Source organism: Solea senegalensis, linkage group LG10 (assembly GCF_019176455.1).
Source record: "Solea senegalensis isolate Sse05_10M linkage group LG10, IFAPA_SoseM_1, whole genome shotgun sequence".
Taxonomy (NCBI): Eukaryota; Metazoa; Chordata; class Actinopteri; order Pleuronectiformes; family Soleidae; genus Solea; species Solea senegalensis.
Window position 1 is genome coordinate 21566566 of NC_058030.1, and position 18327 is coordinate 21584892.

At 41.7% G+C, this 18327-nt stretch overlaps 3 protein-coding genes across 9 annotated transcripts in view; 1 reads left to right on the forward strand and 2 right to left on the reverse strand.

Moving 5' to 3' along the window:
- Positions 1-735: 735 nt before the first annotated feature.
- Positions 736-3837, reverse strand: LOC122776175. 6 transcript variants are annotated; one of them, XM_044036574.1, is made up of 3 exons: positions 3773-3837; positions 3476-3560; positions 736-1851 (listed from the first exon to the last, which is right to left on the reverse strand). In XM_044036574.1, the coding sequence occupies exons 2-3, from the start codon at positions 3478-3480 to the stop codon at positions 1272-1274; spliced, it is 585 nt and encodes a 194-aa protein (XP_043892509.1). In that variant the 5' UTR covers positions 3481-3560; positions 3773-3837; the 3' UTR covers positions 736-1271. The 6 variants fall into 6 exon arrangements, 5 of the variants coding, with proteins under 5 accessions (XP_043892509.1, XP_043892510.1, XP_043892511.1 ...); XM_044036575.1 differs by having other exon boundaries at positions 3476-3552; positions 3773-3824; XR_006361176.1 differs by lacking the exon at positions 736-1851 and adding an exon at positions 2156-2262.
- Positions 3746-6920, forward strand: LOC122776174 (cytadherence high molecular weight protein 1-like). Its single transcript, XM_044036572.1, has 2 exons — positions 3746-3965; positions 4895-6920. The coding sequence occupies exon 2, from the start codon at positions 4912-4914 to the stop codon at positions 6448-6450; it is 1539 nt and encodes a 512-aa protein (XP_043892507.1). The 5' UTR covers positions 3746-3965; positions 4895-4911; the 3' UTR covers positions 6451-6920.
- A 1676-nt stretch (positions 6921-8596) lies between these two features.
- The window catches only part of terb1 (telomere repeat binding bouquet formation protein 1), a 29321-nt gene continuing 19590 nt past the window's right edge, over positions 8597-18327 (reverse strand). The window contains exons 2-19 of one of the 2 annotated variants that reach the window (XM_044035850.1): positions 16526-16636; positions 16234-16365; positions 15448-15579; positions 15255-15315; positions 15028-15146; positions 14773-14898; positions 14541-14693; positions 14329-14460; positions 14071-14196; positions 13168-13298; positions 12781-13085; positions 12623-12687; positions 12440-12517; positions 11816-12031; positions 11084-11140; positions 10771-10836; positions 9147-9212; positions 8597-9041 (exon numbers count right to left, since the gene is read on the reverse strand). In XM_044035850.1, coding sequence (XP_043891785.1) covers positions 9184-9212; positions 10771-10836; positions 11084-11140; positions 11816-12031; positions 12440-12517; positions 12623-12687; positions 12781-13085; positions 13168-13298; positions 14071-14196; positions 14329-14460; positions 14541-14693; positions 14773-14898; positions 15028-15146; positions 15255-15315; positions 15448-15579; positions 16234-16365; positions 16526-16616 — 2019 coding nt within the window. In that variant the 5' untranslated portion in view covers positions 16617-16636 and the 3' untranslated portion in view covers positions 8597-9041; positions 9147-9183. Of the gene's footprint in view, positions 9042-9146; positions 9213-10770; positions 10837-11083; positions 11141-11815; positions 12032-12439; positions 12518-12622; positions 12688-12780; positions 13089-13167; positions 13299-14070; positions 14197-14328; positions 14461-14540; positions 14694-14772; positions 14899-15027; positions 15147-15254; positions 15316-15447; positions 15580-16233; positions 16366-16525; positions 16637-18327 lie in introns of both variants that reach the window. The other variant, XM_044035849.1, reaches the window with a different exon arrangement.

Consider the following 18327-nt stretch of genomic DNA (forward strand, 5'->3'; position numbering starts at 1 on the left):
ATGGAGTGAAAGGGGAAATAAATTAGTTGTCAACACTACTGTAATGAAAAGGTGTAAATGCCTGTTTGTGTACCTGTTAACTTAGATTAAGCGAGATAAAGCTACAGTGTGCAACCTTTATCTAAAAACAGGTTCTGTCAAGCGATACTATCAGACCTGACAGAGGGAGTGTTTGAGTGTATACAGCAGCAGAGCAGGGTTGGACAAGGCGCATTTATCCTATCAAACTGCTGAATGACGTTTTTTTTCCAGCACTAGAATTCACTTCTGAAACTTTTTGTCTGCACTTCTATGTGTTTTCAGTCATACTCTACTCGCTCAGTGTTGTTGTTGCCTCCATCCATCTCGACATAAGACAAATCACTTTTTGTGCGTAGCATCACAACCTCACTGGGCGACACGAGATCTACTCACTGCTATACTACGAAAATGAGAGAGTCACGTGGAGCTGATGCTTTAACATTAAACGGTAAAAATCTTTTTGAGGATTTAGATTTGCTTTGTAAATATGAACATATTATTGAGCTTAAACCAATGTGAAACGAGAGACAGCACAGACCTCCACCAAGGCCTCTCTGTTCCCACAATGCATATACAGTAGAAAGAGAGAAATTAAAGTCTGTATGTCGGCATCATACTTTATGAATGAAGACTTGATGTTTTTGTCTACATTTGTCTGTAAAGCACTGATTTGTATGACATTTTTGGACATTAGACTGTGGTGGTGATACGGTGATATGAAAACCTTGTGAGATAAGGGAGCTTGTACATGATAGGAAACGGTGCTCATTGTGTTTTCTAATTTGCTGAACACTGAATCTGCACTGTTGGTTTACTGTTGTCAGACCAAATGATTAGCAATGCAATTAATAAATGGAATTTTAATGAATGTATCATATTTGTCAGGCAATCAAAGAAAGACCGTGAAAGGGAAAAATAAGCATATAGCCACTGTCATATATAATGCTTTTCTGTCTGACTGAATGAAATGCTGAGTGTAAAGATTATTCACAATAAATTAGTGTATACATATTTATATGCTGCTGAGTCATAAGAAAGTGACAAAGCTTTGATTATGAAATGACATTGCTTCAATAAGCTTAAGCGATTCATCAAAAAAAACAACTGCTCATTCAGTATATTGAGGTCAGCTGACATAACATTGTTGGACCTGAACCTGATCCTTGATCTGACCACAATTTAAAAAGTGAGACCGTGCTGTGTTCCTTTTTAGTTAATGAAGTCCTGAGACAGCAACAGTTTGGACCGGACTATCTCCAGTCAGACTTCAGGCTCCTCTGTGACACACAGGTCAGAGCAGCTGACAGAAGCAGCTCTGCCTGCACACACACACACACATAGAACCAGAGGGTCATGTTTCCCCAGCTCACATACACCTGATGCTGCAGCAAAAATCCTATGATGCCGGTCAGGATGAGAAGGCTGGACGCAGCCTGGCAGACAGCGCTGAACCCCAGCGCTGCTCTTTCTTTGGAGTAGGCTGACAAAACCACGGCCAGCAGAGCGAAGGCCACCAGCACCACAGGAACGTACAAACCCAGGATAACAACTGCTGAGAGGATGGTAGTTTTCACCTCAGTTTCTGCTCCTGTTCCAGCGTAACAGTTCACTTCACCACCATGTTCCTGTGCCAGACACACGCGGAAGGGACTGACGAGGACTTCACTGGAGAGGATGAAGACGCCAGCATGAAGCATCAGGGAGGAGACGACCTGAGTGAGGATGAGCAGGAGGAGGACGATCACAGTCCAAACAGTCCAGTTTGTGGGAGTGTTCACGGAGAAGATGGCAGCAGCTGAGGGCCAGCAGTGAAGTCCCATGACCTCTGACCTGTGGATTTCAATGAACACATTTTAGTAACAAAAAGCAACACTTAGCCCTGTGGCACAAACCTATAGCTATGTTTCCACCATGGTAAAGTTCAGTTAGGTACAGTACAGTGCGGTTTGGAACAGTAAAGCCCTGGGTCAAGCTTGCATTTCGACTGAACAGTACCTTTACTCGGTAGGTTGTGGTGTGTATAGCATGACGTTGTACCTGTGCGCCACAACGACAATGGAGGCCATCCTGCAGCTCTTTTTTCTCTCCTACTCGGTTTGTCGCCGTTTGTCTCAACAAGACGTCAAGCTTTGTATGAAGGAAGTGACGCTTTTCTGGCGGCCAATCAGCTGACTGTTGTGGGTCAAGCTCCACCCGCACTGTACTGCATTACCCTGGTACCCCAAGGGAAGGGAAGGGTACCTAAAATGGAAATGTTGGGGCTGGTTATTTGGTATTCTTCCTAATGGAAAAATGTGCCGTGCTGTGCTGTTCCACATATGATGGCCTTTACAGACTATTTTTCCGAAATAAGTCAGTTTGTGGGTCACATGGCGGCGTAGTGGTTAGCACTGTTGCCTTGCAGACCCAGGTTCGGAGCCTGCACTGCATGAAGATGTTCTCCCTTTTTGTTCCCAGGTTGAATGGCTGTTTGTCTCTGTGTGTTTGCACTGGCGACCTATCCAAGGTGTAAGCCGCCTTTTGCCCTGTGTCAGCTGGGATTTTGCTCCAGCGCTCCACGACTCTCATGTGGAGGAGAAAGCAGTAGACAATAGATGAATGAATTAAGTCATTTTGTGAACTGCTGTGACACACGACACCAGAGTTTAAATGTAAAAGAAACAAAAAACCAGAGAGGAGATCTTGTTTAATCCTGTCAATCACAGGTCAGTGGTAATACATGACCAGCCTGTAACACAGGTTCAGTCCTATAATTATCTCTGTGTACACAGTGACAGTGTGTTCACAGGGAACACACGTGTTGACTGGGTTTGCTCGACACTCTGCCACCTGACACTGTACAAAAGCACAGTGTCAGGTGTACTTTATTCTATTGTAAAGTCACGTTTATGATTTGCTAGACTGTGTCTCTGGTATCTCTGCCTGGTTTTGGGACCTTTGTGTATCATCAGTCAGAAAAAATCATTAGTCTTCAGTTTATGTTTGAACAGAGTGTACTTGAACACGGAGTACCCTCTGTGACCCCTCCCACATTCTGCACTGTCAATATGTTACCATCAGGCAGACGATATAGTGTTCAACACAGCCAATCTGTTCACTTAGTGATAACCACACACAGATTAGATTCAAGTTATTGATGTTTTTATTTCCCCTCTATGGTACAGGTCTCACACATGTGGCCCTCCAATCAAACCACTTAATATCAAGTAATAATGAGTTATTTTCATACGTTTCTTTTTTAGTAATAGATTAATTTTGCATCATCGATACATTTGCATCGCAAATTCTGTTTCATTTCAACACAGACACTTTTATTTTGAAATTCATTGAAATGTCTACCTTAACATTACAGCAAAAATAATCTATCCATCTATCTATCTATCTATCTATCTATCTATCTATCTATCTATCTATGTACTGGACATTTAAGTACAACATTTCTGCACAAACATACTTCATTCTTTGGAAGGCTTGCTCTTGGGGAGTGGACTGTGACTCAGGCTCTTGTCCACTTCACAGGCCTTGACACACCTGTGCAACTAAAAACAAATGAGTCATGTGTTTAATAGTCAACTCTTCAGTCAGCTGATCTGCATGTTCCACCTGACTGGCACATCATAATTATGTCATTTCAATGAAGTCAGCACTTAAATCACGAGCTCCTCTTAAAACTAAAACCTCATGGTTGTGATCGTTTTCAGGTGATTCGTCCTGTGAACGAGTGCAGCTTCACTTTTCTTTGTTTACTTACGCTCAGTCGACGACGTCAGCCTGGCTCTGGTTGTGCAGTGCAGTGCTTTGACTTTTGGTTTCGTGAGCGCGCACCGTGCCCAGCTGCTGGCGCGCGCATCAGCTCCAACACACAGTGAGCAGAGAGAGAGAGAGAGAGAGATCATCTACAACGTCTCCCGCTGTCACTGTACCGGATAAAGTTTTCGTTCAAGGTTGGTTCTATTTAATGTTTTTTCCCCCCTCTGTTGTAAATTATAACAGCAGTTATTAATTTACTTGTTGTTTTTTTTGACTTCTCTCCAGTTTGGATGTTATTAAAGTTTTTGTTCAGGAGGCAGGGAGGCGTGGTCGCGTGCAAAAGCTCCTTTGTTTCTTTTGCCTTGACAATCAATAAGGAGATAAGTTTATGTAAATCGATTTGGCAATGAAAACGCATAGATCCATGATTGTCACAGACAAATAAGTGTAATTATTGTTATAGGGAAAACTATAAACTCTAATTATTTGATTATTTTATTGTGAAATGGCAGACAAGTTTCTACGGCATGTCCAAACTTGTCCTTGCTTAATTAGAATAGAACTATAAAAATGAAACATCAGCAATATTATGTAAACATTTATCACACTATCTACTAGTACTGCATTGTCCAGGGTTTAACAAAAGTTCAGCTTAGAAGAAATATTATCCAATTTGTGTGGTTGTTTATGTTGTTAGTTTTGTAACCTCAATTTTGCATGTTTAGAAGCTGCAATTTAAAGGTCCACTGAGTATCATTTGTGATGGGTTTACTGCATAATTCAAATAAAAATACCCATATGTGTGTGTACAATGACTTTGAAATGAAACGGAACGTAAAAATACTGCTTTGCTCTTTGTGGGTTTACATCCATGGTCCATTTTTCTGATTTATCAACTGGAACATGGGGAACTCGGATGGTGACGTCGAACAAAAGAAAAACACTGTTTCTGGTTTGCCAAGGCAAATGATAGTTCCCTGACACATGTGGGAAAAGGACAGAACAGCACAGGAGTTTCACCATTAGATGTCACCACCAACTCTTACACACTTTAACAGAGAGTTTAGTGTTTAAACTTCACTAAAAAAGTCATGCAGTTATTAATAATAATATTCTTCTCAAGTCCTGCACAGGGTGATCATGGGAAACAGGTTTGGCAGAAAGCGAGACGCTGAGGCTGACAGTGGAGAAAATGCAGCTGCTGGCACAACAGCGACTGAGGCGGCTGGAGAGCCAGAGAAGTTACATGTGGTTCTGGAAGAACCAGTGACACCAGTGGCACGTTTACCTGATGAAGCATGTACATCAGAGTGCAAAGCAGCCGAGGCTGCTGCTGCCTCAGCTTCACCCGGTGATGCTGAAACGGAGGCGGTGAAGATGGAAACTGAAGCTCCGGTTCAACCTCAGCTTCTGGCCTCAAACACTGAATCTCCACACACAGAACCAGTTCCAGAACCAAAGTCTGTTGCTGAAGCTCAGCTTGAAACAGACCCAGAACCTGTATCTCAACCAGGACCTCCCTCAAATCACGATGCAGAAGTTGAAACTAAGCTGGTCTCTGAGTCATTACCTGTCCCAACTGAGTCTATGGAGCAGCAAACACTTACTCAAGAGTCTTTACCTAAGCTAGATTTTCGTTCACTACCTGTCGATGACCTAGATATCTCTGAACCAAAGCCTGTACCTGAAGCTCAGATCAACCTAGAACCACCCTCAGAATCTGCCCCTCAACCAGGACAAACTGTTCCAGAACCAAAGCCTGCAGCTGAAGCTCAGCCCAACCTAGAACCAACCCCTGAACCTGCTCCTCAACCAGAACAGCCTGTTCCAGAACTAAAGCCTGTAGTTGAAGCTCAACCTAACCTAGAACCAGCCCTAGAACAACCTGTTCCAGAACCAAAGCCCATAGCTGAAGCTCAGCTTGACACAGAGCCAGTCCCACAATCTGTTCCTCAAACAGAACCTGTTCCAGAGCCAAAGCCCATAGCTGAAGTTCAGCTTGACCCAGAATCAGTCCCAGAATCTGTTCCTCAAACAGAACCTGTTCCAGAGCCAAAGCCCATAGCTGAAGCTCAGCTTGACACAGAACCAGTCCCAGAATCTGTTCCTCAAACAGAACAACCTGCTCCAGAACCTAAGCCTGTAGCTGAAACTCAACTTGATCTAGAAACAGCACCAGGACCTTCCTCAAATCAAGTGGCAAATGTTGAAATTGAAACTAAGCTGGTCTCTGAGTCATTACCTGTCCCAGTTGAGTCTATGGAGCAGCAAACGTTTAAACAAGAGTCTTTACTTGAGCTAGACATTTGTTCGTTACCTGTCCTTGACCTGGAGGTCCTGGATGTCACTTGCCAGTGTGTAGACACTGTTTCCTCCCCAGTTCCCAGCTCTGAGCCAGTCAGTGCAGACGAGCCCTCAGATGTCGCAGTGACAGAGGAATGCCAGAACAGCGCTGAGGCTGCTGCTGAGCGTGAATGTGGCAAATCTGTGGGAACATCAGAACCACCAGTAAAACCGAAAGCGGAGGAAGCAGCAGAGAATCTCGAGCAGCTTGTGAATACTGCCATTGAGGAAAGTGTTAGTGAACTCCTGCAGAACTTAGGGCTGAAAGAAAGTGATGTCCAGCTCCCAGATGACGCTCCCATCACAGACGTGAGCATGTCTACTGAGCTGATGTGAATCCACTGAAAAGTCATGTAAGAAGTGAATACAGGTTTCCCACATATTTAGGTCAATGTCTTCCGCTGTTAACCAAGGTGTGGGAACCCTGTCAATGTTTTCTTTTATTTTTTTCCACTTGTGTGACCTGTTAAAAGCAAACTGCTGTGGACCAAATGGGGCTGATGTCTTCTCTTCACCAAAAATTGGTACCTTCGAGTCTTTTGATCAGGACAGGGTGTACAAGCTTATTTACATTTATTGATTTATTGATAGACAACAGAGCTATTCCTCTTGCAAATGCCCTAAATGAGAATTAAAGTGTATTTCTGTAAGGGACCATTGCTATATCAAAGTTTGATAGCGAAAATACTGAACATGAGTTTTTTGTAAATTAATTCAAAACAACAGGCGAGGGACAAAAGCAATGCAACCATATGTTTGGTCTTGGCAATATGTGGTGTGATAATTATATTGTAATGGGGTTTGAATGGGAATGTTGTTTTGCTTTTGAAAATAAAAATGTTTCATAAATCTTGGCCATGCAACTTGTTGTTTATGTTTTTTAACTCCAAGAAATTGTCCTATGTGAAGATTTTGAGAGTGTAAATAAGTTGAAGTTAAAATAAAGGTGAGCTTATATGTTAAATGACCATAAAGCTTATGCTGAATGAGGAATGTGGTCACACTGGTTTTAAAGTGATAACGGCCAGGCTGTTAAATAAAAAAAAATGGGGCATTTGGAGATTTCGTCACCCCAGAGCTTCACCAACAACATGTGAGTACATGTATCAGACACAGTGTTCACATCGAAATGCAATTTCAGCGTGTGGAGACGGCGTCTTCTCACAGTCGTGTGGGAAAGAGGACAAGAGAGGAGGGAGGAGAGAGAGTAGATGAGGCCACATTCTTTCCAGAGGAAGGAGGTTTTTTAGGGGGTCCTGGGTCAAAAGTCTTCAGTGTGACGGTGTTTCAGTCCATGAGAAATCTGCTCCACACATGCTTCTCCCACCGCATTCCCCCAGCCCTCACTGCAGGCTTGATTAAGTAGTTTGGCAGTTGGTATGAAGGGTATGAAAAATGAAACTGGGAAAAAAAACAACCACCATACTTACGGAGCAGCAACAGTTAATCTCTGTTATGTTTTGTGCAACTCCTTAATCCATAATCATATTAAATCACACTCCCAAAAACATTTGCTAGTCTAGTCACACCTAACTTTTAACAGTTTAGGCTTAAGACATAGCAAACGGTTAAGTAAGACTTGTGGTTTATGGCAGCATGCTGACGAGTCCTCATGGGAGGGGAGAGGCACTCTTTCACAGTGATCTCAGTCATTCTCTGAAGCATGAGATTTAACTGCATCTTAATGCACAGTGAGAAAAGATAAAGGTCCCCCTCCCCTCCATTTCCTGTCTCTTCACGGACTCCAGTGGCTAAAAATATTTTTTTTCTGTGACAGTATGTCACAAAGTAACAAATTCTTTAAACAATATCAATTGATCGTCAAAGTCTTAAAGAGCAGATGCTGTTTTCTCACTTTTGTGCTAAAATATATTGCGATCAACTAGTGTTGAATCTAGCAGATGTGTCATCACAACATGGCGGTGACTCATCGAGAGGGCGGTGACTACAGCAACACAATGAGCCAAGGTCCCAGTGATTTTTGAGTCTCAAGTGAATTTTATATTGACACACACAGAATAAATGGTGTCTCCAGTTACATTTTCAAACGTCTTACCGTCTGCTTGCATGAACAACAAACAGGTATTTTAACAGTGAAGGTGCTGACAGGAAGTTAAATGTCCAATGTGTAACATTTTGGAAGGTTTATAGCCTTAAAATGACCCTTGTATCACCATGTTATGTTTCTGCAGCAACACACCAACCAGAGCATGCTTTTCTTTGCACTTACCAGTGGAAACTTACAGCAGCAACAAAATAGAACGCCGGCCACATTGACCTGATGCATATAACAACTTTAAAACATCTCTATCTATGGGAACTAGGGCTGCAACTAACAATTATTTTGTTGATCAGAGGAAATTATGATGTTCTTGAATGTCTATAATGTGTAGTGCACAAACCAAATTTATTTAGATTTAATGATTTGTTCGTCATAAGAAACCAGCAAATATTCACATTTAAGAAGCTGAAAAGAAGTCAGAATGTGTGTTTGAAACAAGCTTTCTGATTTTTCAGCTTCTAAAATGAATTGAAAAGTCACTCTAATTGATTATCATAAATCTGTCAAAATCAAAATTAGCGTTGCAGCCCTGGTGGGAACCACATCGGTGAACGGGCAACTGGACACAATTGTTGACAACAACATGGTGCTATCTGGTATAAGGTCATTGTAGTTTGTTTGTGTTTGTTGCAGTTGGCAGTCTCACCGTTAGACGTCACTACCTCTTGGACACACTGGACCTTTCAGGAACTGAAACACCTGGTTCAATGTGTTCACAGTTTTAACAGAAAGAAACAATTACCAGTATATGTAAGACTGGACAACTTCACAATCAATGAAATTGTGTGAAACAAAGAGGACGATTATTAATGGTCTGCCCCAGGGTTTATGAGATTATGTGCAGCCAGTATCCAGGTTCTGACCTCTGTGAAGGTAAAAGCAAGAGGAGAAATGAAGGCTGTTAGTATCAGTCCAGTCTGACACTTCTCTTACAACATCACCACTATATTTCAACATTTCCTCTAGTTACCCTTAGCTGCTTGTATTTCTCCTCAAGGCGGCTCTCCTCAATGCAGAAGTCTTTCCACTCTGTTCTCTGAGAGTGAAAATATGAGAAAAAGTTGTGAGAATAGATGAGACAGAAGCTGTACTGAAATGTTTAAATGACAATTTAAACAACAAAAAACCCCAATAAAAGTCAGATAATTTTATTTGTTCTCATATTTCATAAGGAGGAACAAAAAGCTTTGCATTTGAAACAGTCATGGTGATAAGAAGGTGCTGGAAAACATTGCATTAACACATTAACATGCAGAAGTGGACCACTTTGTTGGTATTCTGTCACGAAACACAAGAACCAAGAATAGTCCCTGAAATCATTTGACACTGACAAATGTAATTGGGCTCCCTTCATTGTCTTTTCCATGTTGTACACTTTCAGCCGTCTCTTTTGGGTCATTATTCTGTTGAAGGACACATGAGAGACTGAGCTTTCCAACACTGGGCAGATTCAAGGATGCCCGCATCAAAACATAACCAAGCTCCCCCCATGTTTCACAGCAGGTGTGGTGTTTTTTCTTACTCCGCAGAGAGCATTGCCCTCTCCGGCTTATACAGTTGCTGTACATCAAGGGAGGAATAGAAGGAGGAAAATAAAGTGTGGGCTGTGCAGAGGAAGGAAAACTACAGTATTTTAAGTATAGACTCGCACAAAGTGAGTGCTGGGAAAGGCATTTGGCTGAGAAAATGCAGTAAATCTCAGTCGGACAGCACAGAAACACTGAACTTCATATCTCTGCATTTGGTCTGTAGCAGCTTTTTGGCTTCAATCAAACGTCTAACTGAGATTATGTGCACTTGGAAAGTTAGAACGTGGAGGAGAAAAGTAGGCTGGATGGTAAATATGATACTGTAAGTACTGAATGTGCGAAATCATATGGCGGAACACAAATATCTGCTGAGTGACACACGCACACCGGCTCCACAGTGTGAAACAGCTTCATACAGCCGTGCTGTGCTGCACTGATCCAGCTCTGTCATGTGCTGTGAGAACTCTGGCTACAGATCGACATTCCTTTTGCTCTTTGTGTGCTGCTAAGATCACACTTCAGAGGCAGCTCCCATCACACACCCTCAATCACAACATTCACACACACTTAGCGCAATGAGCCGTAACATTACACACACAGGCCACATTATTGGGTACACGTGATACCTTATAAAGTGTCAGCAGTGGCATCCAGTGTGCTCTTCTGCTGCTGTAACTCATCTGTGTCTAGGGTCAACATGTTGGGAGTTCAAAGATGTTTTTCTCCATAGCAATATCTATATCAAGTGGCTATTTGAGTTGCGTTACTAATGTCTTTCTATCATTTCCACATCAGTCTGGTCATACTAATCAGACCTCTGGTATCAACAAGGTATTATTATATTTGGCGATATTCAGTGGTGAGTTTTTACAACAGTTAAGCTAAAGCGGTAGACAAAGGATGGATGTTTATGACGGTGCCGTAAAAATATGTACGACACCACTGTAGGGGGAGCTCGGTACAGAAAACATGTGTACCTAATAAAGTGGCCAGTGAGTGTATTTATCGTCAGGAGGATGCTGTCTTTTTAAATATGGCAAATGTATAACACAATGCAGTACATACCAGTCTTGTTGTAAGTAGTGAATGGCGTCCCACTACCACCTCTGCGCAGTGGAGTCAAACTGAAGCCTGGGATTTGTGTAAAAAAACCATGTAAATTATCTTTTATCAATGGCTGACATCTAAAATGACCAGGAATCATCTTGTCAAGCTTTCAGAAGGAATTTGTCAAACAACTTCCAACAACTCGTTCCTAAAGCTATAGATCAAATAGCTTGCATGGCAAAGAAGGCATTTTGTTTTTGATAGTTTATTTATGTTCACACTGTTATACAAGGAAATAAGGAAGCCAAGTCAACTCTGATGTGCTTCTTACCATGATGTTTCTTCCAGGGGATTTCTGCCAGCGAGCTCCTGACTTTCCCTACTCCCTCTGTTACGGTGAAGGAGAGGTTAATAAAGTACAGCAGTGACAATCTAATAGACAAGGAAAACAAAACTGAGTGTTTTTGCAAAACAGTGTGTGGTGGTAAAGTGTTTACATTTATCTTGACTGAGGTAATGAACTAAGCTCTTTCCCTCAGTAGTGGTCACTACAGCAGTGTTCTCACATTTATCTGGGCTTGGGACCACCACGCAGAGTACACTGGCCCTTCCGTGGCTGGGATCAATTTAGAGTGTCCAATTAACGATGAGCTGTGGATTTGGAAGACTGCTCAGAGGCACCACAGCCCTTGACCTGGCAGGGATTCAAACCTGCTCAAGAAAGAAGTCACTAATTACACTTAATTACAAAGAAAATATTTAAATTGTGTCAAGGATTAAAAGCTGCAGATACAAAAGCCATAACTCTGGGTAACAGACATAGTCTGCCTCACGCAGTAATATCCAGAACATGTTGCAGTATTAGTAGTAGTAGTAGGATAATGCAGGCTTAATAAGGACTATAAAGGTAAGAAAATGTTAAAGGAGAATGTAGAATTATGAACATAAACACACACAGCTGTCTGGTAAAATGAAATACTGTGGTTCAGATTGTGAGACTGGAACAACATGATCTGATAAGATGTTTTTTACTTTGTAAAATTGAAATGATGAAGCCTCTTACCAATCCTTTGTTTTTGGCTGCTTCCTCCAGCTGCTGACACTCTCCCAGACACACCGTCTCCCTCGTACTCTCTCCTCAACATAGGGCTGCAGTGACGGGTCCTGAATCTCTCTGTGGCCACTTGGAGAGTCTTGTGCATGTCACAGCTGTGACGTAAGGAGCTTTGAAGAGATGCAAAGGTGCGACTGGTCACTTTGTCAAAGGGCAGCACACAGCCTGAATCAGGGAGGGAAGATGTAGAGAATTGACATAAGATCTATAGCTGACTTTACACTGATGTCCTACTAAAAACAGAGGCATGGACATGATAGTGATTGTTTGTCTTCAGTGATGTCAGCCCCTAAATTTTCCAGCATAAAAGACTACAACAGGTTTATATAAGACAATAAATAAACTCGTCTGGAGCAATTCTGAAGATGGGTTGGTATATTTCTGCTTCAACTGATTTAATACTTTCACCTTCACCTTGGAAACAATAGCAGAAGTCACCAAACTCTACTACTATTAAACTAAATTACTTGCAGACAATTCAGGATTGTTCTTCACATGAAGATAATTTAAGACAGGAAGGACAAACGCAAGGCAGAAACCATTTTGCTGATGGTTAGCTGAATGTTCTCCTACCTGCACAGCGGGACTGAGGGAGGGGGTTTTCTTCTGCTGTGAGTTTCTTCCCCTTATTTTGGTCCCAGTCCTGTAACTCTACATTTTACAAAATAAATAGTGTATAAATCACACACTGGAACACAAATAAAGGCAAAGCAATCTGTAATTAGAATAATTAAGGCATGAAGATGTGTTTCTAACCTTCTTTAGTATGTATGTCTTTTGGTGAACTGTGCCTCACTGATGTTGGGAGTGTACACATCCGTCTAAACGAATATAATAAAGAACAGGAGAAAAATGACTGATGAAAGCCTTTATGTGAACTCTAACCCTGATAAACAAGCACATACTCTGCATACCTGTCTGCTGTTTTTGGCTCTCTGCTACCCTCTAGTGACTTTACATGAGAAGACACTGTGGCTCTGGCATCTTCTCTCACTGAGAACCTCTCATCTCTTTCACTGCTTTTAGCTTCCTCCTCCCAGCTCATGTTATTCTGTAGACTGTCCTTCTCCTTCTTGGCTTCTTTGTGCTTGTGAGTGCTGGTGCCTCTGTATGTTGTGCTTTTATTTCTCTCCTGATGTTGCAGAAGTAAAGGTAAGGCTGACGGTAGAGAGGAGAGAGCTTGCGCTGGCATTGCAGTTGGTGGCTCTTCCTGCACAGCCTCCTCAACATGAACAGGAGAATATATCATAATTCACAACTCGGCTGTACATGTTGATTAAACTGATTAATTAATGTCTAACCTTGTACTGTTTCTGCTCTAGCAGTTTAATCCTGTGGAGCAACTCCCTGGCCGAGCTCCTGAAGCTCTCCATGTTTGTGAGGGGCTCCATTTTTGTATCCTCTTCATTTCTAGACTCTCCCAACGACATGGCTTCACAGGCAGACAGACAAGTCATTTGATTTGAATGGCAAACATATCGAGTCCCACCTCAAATGATAAAGGTTTGGTTCACACTTTTCACAGCAACTTTTCACAACTGAAATTGTAATTCATCCTGAATGTGTTTCCAGTGACAATGAATTTGATCTTGCTTCCACCACCCTGTATGCAAACTGCTTAAAAACAACAACATCATGTCTGTTAAGTAGCTGTCAATGTGTATGTGCACAAGTAACAGGGAGAGAGGTGGATAAAAAGAGAAGATTTAAATATTTACCATAATCTGGCAATCACTTTTGGTGGCGAATTTGTGATTTTGTGGTCTTTCAAGCAATAGCAATGATATATGATGACGGGCAATATCATGAATGGATGAATTAAATATTCAAAATTCAGCTCGTCAACACGATGACTGTTGACTACACCTGTGATCTCTCTCTCCACACTGTCACTTTCTGACTTTCTCTGATTCCACTTTTCAGGTTGACAAACAGAATGACCTTGTTATTTTTAAAATTCTGTATATATTTGGGCGTGGTATTCAAATTACGTTCATATCAGCCACCACATTCTATCAAAGGCTGATCAGGTGTACACCAGGCTTGGGTGGCATACACAAGTTTCATGAATCACACACGAGACTTGGCGTATGGTGATATTTAAACCTGAATCTGCACCCGTTTCTAAGCAAGTCTGATAAATGAGGGCCAGTGAGTGTGAAATATAGTTGCATTATGATACAAGCAAAGTTGCCGTGACTTACTGGCCTGTTTGCAGGTCTGCAGTATGAACGTAGTAGCCTTCCTGACCTCCTCACTGGTGTCCTCTGTGAGTAAAGTTATAATAATGGGCAGGCCTCCACACTGTACAAACTGGAACTGATGCTCCACTGTAGAGAAGAGGACACACACAAGTGTGAGAAATATTTGGACAGCAAAAAGGGTCAAGTTGTCCTCTTGCACAAAGGAAGTGTACAGCAGTGGGCAGTTCTTCCAGAAAACATATGAGACACAAAACCTACCAGAGGAGTCAGTGCAGTGACCCAGGGCAAGTAAAACAGAGAGCTTGTTCTCAGGAACCAGATTTGGACTGGTCAGCAGGGAGAGGAGTTTGGACACGATGCCATACCGAGCCAGACCTGAAGCCAGAGCAACTATAAAGAGCACATTGTCAATGGAGTTGTTTGCATGAATTGTTTCTGTGCATGGGTTTAAGTGAGAGAGTGATACAAACAATTGTCAGTGATGCAAGCTGACAGGGTCTTGGACAAAGTGACAGAAAGTTGGCAAGACAACAAACTGGTATCTGCCTCTGGAGCTAGACGAAGCAGTGAAAGAGTGAGTGTTTCCAAACCTCCAGAGTGAGAGAAACACTCCTGAACCCAACCTGCAGAAAACAAAAAAATGGTGATTGTTTTCATTTAATCTCAGGATTAAGTCAAGTCATTTTTGAAAGTTTCACTTACTGTTGTTGGCGACTGTCATCGCTATGAAAGAACAAATCAAATTCAAAATCTCTTTTTGTGACAGAGCAATGTGAAGCCAGGCATTTATTATGGGAAAGGTAGCTGCACACATTCGCTGACCCTCATCTGAAAGACAAGAAAAAATAAAGTAAACATGGTTTTTATTACACCAGATGGTCCAAAATACAGGATCATATAGTTTGACTTTAAATAATGTTTTATCTATTAAATGCACAAATACAGAGATGACCTTACCATTCTGAGGATTGTTGACACATCCACAGAGAGCATTAGCTACTGATGTCCACAGCTGGTATGTGTGAGTAGCATTGACTACAACTGAAGTAGTGTCCAAGGAAAGAGGAAAAGTAGTCCTGCAAATATATTAACCATTAAACCTTATGTATGTGATTATGAGTAGATATATTTGATTAAAAATGTCAGAATACCTACATGGATCTAGTTATATCACTGAAAAGTACCTGAAGAGGCGCAGTAGGATGTCCAGGCAGCCAGAGGTTTGAGCTAAAGACTGACCTGATTCTTCAAAAAACAAACAAAAAAAAACCAAACACAGATACTTAAATCAACTTTACATTCTCTCACCATGATTTTGTAAATAAATCAATGAAAACCTACATAATTGAATTGATTAGATTAGCTAAGGAGCCTTACTGTTATTAGCTACCAACACAGAGAGCAAATAGACAGACACTCTCCTCTGTGTCAGTGAGACGTCTTCTTTCAACAACCAACCGGCAAGGTCTGCAAACGTCTCCTGTGTGCAGAGAAAACTCTTGCAAAACACTAACCAGAAGGGAAAAAATAAACAGTATGTTAACAACAGGCAAAGATACAATAAAATGACAGACATTTGAAAACACCCCAATACAACGAAATGACACTACACAGGCTTGTTGAATACCATACAACTTGCCACTTTGTCAGCTGTTATTTGTTTGTCAGTACACATATTTCCTGCTTGATAACCTGTTGGGGACCGGTGGGACAATTTATGCACTTTGCGAGTGCTACAAAGGGCACAGTTCAAAAAGTAAAATGCAGTAGAGAGGGTCACATGTTTTGGGTACAAATGACCACTAACACTGCCACAATAGTGGTAAATAACTAGCTGTGCCTTTACTATCAGATCTAGACTCAATGTATGGACCTTACTTTACTTATAACATCATCAATGATCCAAGTCATCACCTTTTTAACCTCCTGGCATCTGGATGGAGATACAGAATTATTAGAGCTCAGACTTCCAGAAAGAAAAACGGCTTCTTACCCAGAGCCATGGCTCTGCTAAACACTGCTGTAATAACTGAGGCATGTGCACCAAAGAGTGCAATATATGATATTTGTAATCAAAGTCAAACAGATCCGTATTTAGAACATTTAAACAGATTTTTAACTAACTGGAGCACTTCTAGGTACTTTTAAAATGATGTTACTGACCATTATCCTCTGCCAGAGTTCCAAGTGTAAAGAGAGCTGTCTCCTTCACATCTGAATGAACAATACTGGATTTGCAGAGGTTGTACACAAATGTCACTCCTCCCATTTCTCTCAGCAGGTCCACATTATCCTCTGGTATAATGAAACATTAACATCAAAACGGTTTCATGCCTGGACATAATTATATATATATATATGCACATGTAAACACATCATTTACTTTCTCCTCCAACAACAGATAGGACTGAAAGATAGGACACACATGGTTAGAGGAAATAACATTGACATTTGCCTTTGTTTTCACAGATGGAGTGAATGGTGAGCAGAGCTTGTTTCTGTAACTCAGGACATTTCATCTGGATCTTCAGACACTCCAGCAGCATGCAGAGATCTGTCCGTGTTGCTAAAAGAGATGGAATTAGCATAGCACTGTGAAACAAACACACGTGTATGTAAAAATGACATTAGCTGAATTGGTACACTGAGTTATCGACGTCACTTACTATTACGGCGGTTGCTGCCAAAACCTGTCTTATCCATCACTCTATTTCTAATGTCTATAATATAGTTACAATAACGTCTTCATGAATTCACCACTTCCTGTTAAGGTAGTGTGTGCTAACGAATTAGCCACGTAGCTTAATTAAACAATTAGGCAATGTTTACGTCAGCGAAACATTTTCTGTCCATTTTCCAGGTTAACCCACATATTAGGGAACAAATTAGTTAATTAAAACAATAAAATAAGTTAAAGAGGAAAAACCGTTAGCCAAGGTTTTCGCTGCTGAGTCTGTTGAGTGTTGACAAAATGACGACACACTCGGTAATGCAGTTTTAACGAGGCGAAATAAAACCTAAACATATCTTATGAGACATAATATTAAACTGTTTTTAAGTGAACATGTGAGGCTTTATTTTGTAATATGCTTCTTTCTCTATGAACTTTATCAACTTTTATGAACGTATCTTTGTTTTTAATGCAACACGCACGCACACACGCATTTTTTAACAAAAAAGTTTCCTGGCAACCGGCAACCGCTCTGTCCTATGTGACATCATTAACGGTTATGTTACGTCTGAGCTGTTTGGATGAGGGTGCACAATAACTCATAACACTGCTGGAACTGAGAGAAAAAGCTTCTAACGATCATGTCTTCGTGGCTGAGCTCCGCTGCTTCTGGTGCTTCAGAGACACTGAAGGCTCCTGATGTTGTGGCAGGTCAGACTTTGTACAGCAGCTGCTGCGGTTACTCTGTCCTGGAGTTTATTGGTGAAGGTGCATTCGGAAAAGTTGCCAAGTGCCTGAACCTGACATCCAGAGAGACCGTGGCTGTGAAAATCATGAAGAAGGATATTGAATTCATCCAGGACATTGACGATGAGGTAACCATGTTAAACATGATCAGTGTCCTTGATTCTGATCACTGTAATGTGGTTAAGTTTTTTGAGCAGTTTGATCATATGGGACAGACCTGTTTGGCTTTTGAGATGCTGGACTGTAGTCTTTATGACCTGCTGGAAGAACGTGACTGGAGGCCTCTGTGTCTTCATGAGATCCAGGCAGTTGCACAGCAGCTGTTGGTAGCCTTGGATGCCCTGAGGGGTCTCAGGATCCTGCACACTGATATTAAACCAGACAATGTCATGTTTGTCAACCGGCAGGATCGACCCTTTAGTGTAAAACTGATTGATTTTGGTGCAGCCATTCCAGCCTCTGAGGTCGAGCCTGGGATGATGATACAGCCAACAGGGTACAGGGCTCCTGAAGTAAGCCTGGGACTTCCATTTACAGAGTCTGTAGATGTGTGGGGAGTGGGCTGCATCCTGGCTTTCCTCTACCTTGCTGAGAACCTCTTTCCTGTTGATTGTGATTATCAAATGATCAAATGCATGGTTCAGGTTGTGGGTCAGCCCGAGGACCACGTGCTCTCTGCTGCTCAATATACCCCATGTTTTTTCATCGAGGAGGAGGCTGGTGAGAGCACAACATGGAGGCTGATGACACCAGAAGAATTCACTACTGCCAGCAGCATGAAACCAGAGGAGAGGAACAGCTTTATTGAGCTGCCAGGCTCTCTGGATGACCTGGTCAAC